The sequence below is a fragment of the Ischnura elegans genome, chromosome 6 (assembly GCF_921293095.1).
Source record: "Ischnura elegans chromosome 6, ioIscEleg1.1, whole genome shotgun sequence".
NCBI lineage: Eukaryota > Metazoa > Arthropoda > Insecta > Odonata > Coenagrionidae > Ischnura > Ischnura elegans.
In genome coordinates, this window is record NC_060251.1 from 59412532 (window position 1) to 59418531 (window position 6000).

Sequence of the window (6000 nt, forward strand, 5' to 3'; positions counted from 1 at the left end):
GAAAGTGAGTAGGCGTTATTGTGAATTGAAGAGAGAAGTGCTTGGAGGCAAGGGTGGCTCCCAGATGGCTTCTTAAGTACTCCATGGAAACCCACCTTAATCGGTAGAATACTTTAATAATAAAATAAAAATTAAATGAGAGGCAGGGCCAGTGCTGGACATATGGGACCACAATTTTTCTGTGACAGACATGCATAAAAAGATACTGGGGGATAATATGACTGATCAAAATGGATGAAATGGATCCTGCGCATGAAAAAAAATGTGGTACACCATATAAGGGTAAATGCGATCCACTGAATAAAACATATTACAAATAAGAAAACCTAACCCATTATCTACAATACGATCTAAAATTGACCAATTATCTATCTAAATTACATTTTGCTGCACTATTAATTCAAGAAAGCTCTTTCATCTGCAGGAATGGGATGAAACTTTTGACTACTGATTACAGGAATGGTTGGTGAGTTTTTACGTGCCTTCAAGACATAAATGACTGGGCAGAGATACACATCACACTAATAACCATGTTGAAGCAATTAGTAATAAGAAAAAGAACAATTAAAATACATACGTCTATTTTCATCGTAACACAACCCCAAATGTGTGAAAAAGCACTTCAGCTGCTAAATTCTAATTTTCAGTGGTTACTGATACACCACAAGTTTGCTTAATTGTGGCTCAATTTTACTTACCTGCATGGACATAAACAATCAAATGTGAAACGAAAAATTAAATTAATCCTACTTGATTAATACTTTGTGAAGTCAATTAAAACCTTTTTCAAGTAAGCTCAAGCCTTCAAAGGCTAGATTTATTAGACAAAAAACGCTGATTCTGCCATGGGAGGGAGTGAACTGATGTGATACCTATATTGAAGACAGGTAAATAATGTGAACATGAGAGTCATTAAAAAGATAGCATAAAAAACTTAAAAAATGACTTTGTACGATTCAACAATATTACAGAAGTGAAAAACTGATACAATTCTACTGCATTCAATTACACATCTCTACACCAGGAACACTGATTCTGGAGGTAGTGAAGGGGAAATCTCTAGCAGCAGAAAAAAAAACATTTGTTGGTATATCTGAACAATTTGGGGTCCTTAATGCATTCAGCACAGAGCACGTCCATTGACGTGCGCTGCCGATCAGGCCGGGAGCCTACTTCTCCACCTTTGTACGTATCTAATACCCACTCCAGAGTCTTCCAATAGTGTGTATGGCCTTCAGCAGGCTTCACTCTTTCATACGGTGTGCACCATTCGTAAATAGCAGTAGCTGAACGGATGTCATGGGTCGGAAACCTCCCTCTATTTTTTGCCCATATTTTGCACTCCATGCAAGTGTATGTAATTATTTTTTATCAATATTTATGAATAAGATATTTATGATGTTGTAGATTATATGTAACATTTTATCTTTGCCTTTGTTTTCATTTTTTTCATGCCAAATTATGATAAATACACATTTTTTTACCCAAAAATTTCTATTGTATATTAACTGTTTTTTTACTTTGTCTTGCTTATTCTACAGGTGGAATTTAAAGAAAATTATACGAGGGATAGCTCACCATTTTTTCAGCCCCGTAAATATTAATTTTTTATTGCTGCCTATGTTAACATATTCGGATAATTTATTTTTCTACAAACATTCTCTCATCGAGACCTCAGGGAAAGAAAAAATCCTCTGCAGTAAATTTTCATTCCAACTTTGTGTAAATAGTATATTTTTTATCTTAATCGGTTGATTGCCTTCATATTTATAGTGATGCACGTAAAAAATCCAAAAAAGTTAATAAATATAGAAGTAGGTTTTGCATCAAAAGAATTATACATAATGAAGATTTATTATGCTTTGTTGTTTTAGAAAAATTTACTAGCTAAGAGTATTCTTTACCATGACCTCAGTGTGTCATGCCGGCACATTTTATAGTAGTATAAGCATAAACCATACCATCAAATACCATAATGATTTGATTCAACACATAGTACATATTTTGTACATTTTAAATATTGTGCGTACTGAATATATTGTGGTACATGTGCACATCTTATAAGGACTTTGAACAAATTACTCCTGAATCGTACTGAGCCATATGTATATTTTATGTGAATAACGTGGATGGAAATGTAAAAGATTGTATCTCGCATTTCATTTGTTTCCTTCGACTAATTCCGAATCCTCTGGTTAAATTTTGTGGAAAAGTTTTAAATAGTTGTAAATTAATGTTACAGCCATGGAAACCAATTTATTCTCATAAATAACGAAACCATATTTAATCGTTAGTTCAGTATAAATTACGCTCGCCAAAATAATGGATGCTTGAGACCAGAAAGAGTTGTGATATTTTATAAAACTCACGCGATATCCAATTTCCAAGACATCAATGGGGTCATTGTCTCCCTTGCAGCCAGTAGATTCATCTAAGATCTCTGGATTCTCCCATGTCTGTAATGATATAATAAAAGAAAATAATATTAACTCTTTTGCCCAAATAAAAAATCCACATGCACTAACTTTAGTTATGTGTATTAATATTTATCTTAGCTCCATGTTCACTGTTGGTAACAATAAGCAACATATATTAGTTCACTGGGATTGGATGAAGGCTGTTCTGAGGCAAAACAATGAATGATACACAACTTGAACTAAAAACGTTAATTAGGAGAAAAAAATTCCAAGGTCACAAAAATTTCATTCAAAATTGTATAATTGTTTTTAATGTATTACAACCACCTAGAAGTAATATATTTGTTTTTAATGCATTTCAATGAATACAAAAATGATACACCAAAACATCGTAGCAACAACAGTTTTCGCACAAATTGCACACATAAATTAATAAAATGCATTATAGGAAGTTTATAATTTATCCAATGCATAAAAGTTTTTCATATTTTTGGTAAACTCTTATAGACAAACATGCCTACCATGGCAAATTCAAAGTTAAAATTGATTAACGAAATTAACAATAGGCTCCACACACTATGCACGCAGAAGATTTCTGACGGTGGGTTTAAGGCAATGAGAAGACATCATGAGTGGGCATCTTTTGGTCTGACAGGAGCAGTAGAAACACACTGATGACCTTGTGAGGTAGCTTATTTCAACAATAAAACCACTTATGAGTATTCAAACAACATTTACCCAGCGATTCATACTATTCCACATAGCCCATATGCCCTCAGCCCCCTCAAATATAAAATACTAACAACAACGATGACAGATACATTATACACAAGACAGATGACATTGAGTAAGCACTAGCGAGAAACTGAGCAGTTCTGTTCACTCAGACTGATCTAAATGATTTTTTCCATGATCCGGATCTGAATAAGGATGAAGGAAATCTTAACACCTGGGTAAATACCATGAGAAAAACATTTATTTCCACCTCGCAAGCCAGTTACATTTTTACCAAAAAAGGAGCTTGGAATCATATAATATTTTTTCTCTGAAGGACTTCTCAGGGTTGAGCAGTGATGTACACGGTTTGAAGGATCAGATCTATAATTTGTACATGCCAGGTGACTGCCCAATCGATTTGTCTAAGAGAGTCCTGAAGGAAATTCCACTGCATACGTATGCTCTGATACCAGTCGGTCATTTGAGCACAAAATGGAAACATGACAACATAAAAGGTGCTTCTGGTTATGCATGGGCAATGGGATGATTTATTGTTACTTCAAAGTGCTGGGAATGCTTTTAGTGGAGCAATAAGTAATTCTTACCCTATTTCACCTCTGAATGCATGAGCTTATGGAAATGGACCTTTAAGAGGCAATCCAGGGGTATGGTTTGATAAAACCTAGGATTTAAATGTGCTACTGAATGTTTGTTACCTCAATCCCAGAATGCATCTTTTTCTGTGTGCATATTTCAACATAATGTTTCAAACATGTTCAAAACAGTACGACTCGTTTACCATGTAGGTACTAATTAGATACATATTAAGCAATCAGTATTTTGAAGTATTAGGACTTGCAGCGAATATGTGGGTGATTTTCGAATTTAGGCGGCAGAAGTACATGAAAAACGCCTAATTATTCTCCCGAAAAGGCCTTTTCATTGTTTATAGTATTAAAACAAGGACTGTTTCACCTCTTCCATCGGACCTACTTGTACTTCTTCCTCAGAATCAACAGACTTTCCACTGGATTCGGCCTCCTAATATTTCACAGTCTTAATTTATTTAGATCATCTATGCCCGTTTCATGGCAGAAATAAATAATACGAGGGTTAACCCTGAAGTTGTATTATGCATAAGGAAAAAATAAACAAGCCTATTACGACGCCCCACGACTTGGAGAATAAATGAAACTCTTCAGGCAAACGCCTTAGATATTATTCTAACTATGCCACTTAGTGAAAACACCGCTGAACTTCACCACACCGTTTGACAATAAAATTGCCAAGCCATTGACAAGAACATCGCATACCTGCGGAAAGGCACCGTAATTCCAAATGTAGCCATGATGAGGGAAGCAATTCGCGACAAAACGAAGTTTTCCCTTCTTGACATCTTGTTTAATTGGATTCAGAGGTTCCTTTAAGCAGATCTGGAAACATAAAGGCAGTAAGAGTAAGTTACAGCCACCATATGTTCTCTTCAGAGACGGACTTGAAAGTAGCCGGTTACCTCCATCTTCGCATTAGTCCAACGAGGAACTTCAACCACCATGTTAAACACACCTTTAGCTGGATCACTCAATAGGGGAATGTCATGAAGGGGTGATACAGGACCTGCATCATTCCCTGCAAGGAAACCGCTATGTCATACCCTGGTACGTACTAATTTGAAATAAATAATGCCCTACAATCAGCTACTTACTGAAATACACTCGGTAGTCAAGAGAATTAGGCGCACCTCGCTCAACGGTGGAAAACATACTTAATGACTTTGAAAATGGAGCACAAGAAGACAAATACGGCCTCTTGATGTGCCCACCAAAGAGTTTGAGCGAACGCGACACGAGAAGAGAGCGTGTAACAGAGACGATCATACCGCCATCTATATCCGAAAACAAAAGCCTAACGTGATGCAATACGAATTCCAAGAAATCGCGGAAGTTGTGAAATCCCCGATAATCAATCACGTCGTAAAATCAAGCTTTCCTGAAAGAATGGCCGTACTGAATGAACACAAATTAATCACAATGATAAAATAATTCCAAATAATAATGAATCACAAATTCATATACCTAGAGAAATGGCTTTTTCCAAGAAAGGGACAGTTATCGCGCGGAATATACTATGTTCCACAAGGGGTACTATCATGGAAAATTCTTCCATGGTACTGTTTTAAAAGGCGAATAGATATTATAAGAATTTAAAAAATTTTGTAAGGATAAATTTTAATATTTTGAAGCTTCTATATTTTTTGGCTATCGAGATCGCGTTTCTCAAGCCAAAGAATCTATATTTGTTGCATAAAATAATTTCTTTAGCTTTTATCAGACATCTGCGGAGGAATTAAAGCTAAACTTTTATCAGTATTCTTGACATAGGAGATAGCTTTTTCCAGGGTGTGTTCATTAATATCGATCGTACAATACGGTATTTTGATTTTACCACATTACTCTCAATTAGTGATCATTTGTTACCTAAATTTCTCACACTAGCCGGAACCCACACAGCACAAAGTGAATAATATGCACATAATATTCAAATATTATGCGAATATTATGCCACCACAATGGTATAAAACGTGCATAATATGTACATAATATGTGCATATAAATGGTATAATGTCCTCATAAATTGCGATATATGCGCATAATATGCGGAATATATGCACTGATGGAATGGCATAATATTTGCATATATACGGAATATATGCACCTTTTATGTACATAAAAGGTGCATATAAATGGTATAATGTCCTCATATATTCCGTATATATGCAAATATTATGCCATTCCATCAGTGCATATATTCCGCATATTATGCGCATATATCGCAATTTATGAGGACATTATACCATTTATATGCA

The 6000-nt window shown here is 35.2% G+C and overlaps 1 protein-coding gene across 2 annotated transcripts in view; it reads right to left on the bottom strand.

Moving 5' to 3' along the window:
- Positions 1-5026, bottom strand: part of LOC124160793 (inorganic pyrophosphatase) — a 13621-nt gene extending 8595 nt beyond the window's left edge. For both annotated transcript variants that reach the window (XR_006865237.1, XM_046536832.1), the window contains exons 1-4: positions 4840-5026; positions 4648-4763; positions 4448-4567; positions 2370-2456 (exon numbers count right to left, since the gene is read on the bottom strand). Coding sequence is in view for 1 of the 2 variants with exons in the window: in XM_046536832.1 (XP_046392788.1) it covers positions 2370-2456; positions 4448-4567; positions 4648-4763; positions 4840-5011 (495 nt within the window). In the remaining variant the exon portion in view is untranslated. The remainder of the gene's footprint in view (positions 1-2369; positions 2457-4447; positions 4568-4647; positions 4764-4839) is intronic.
- Positions 5027-6000: the final 974 nt, after the last annotated feature.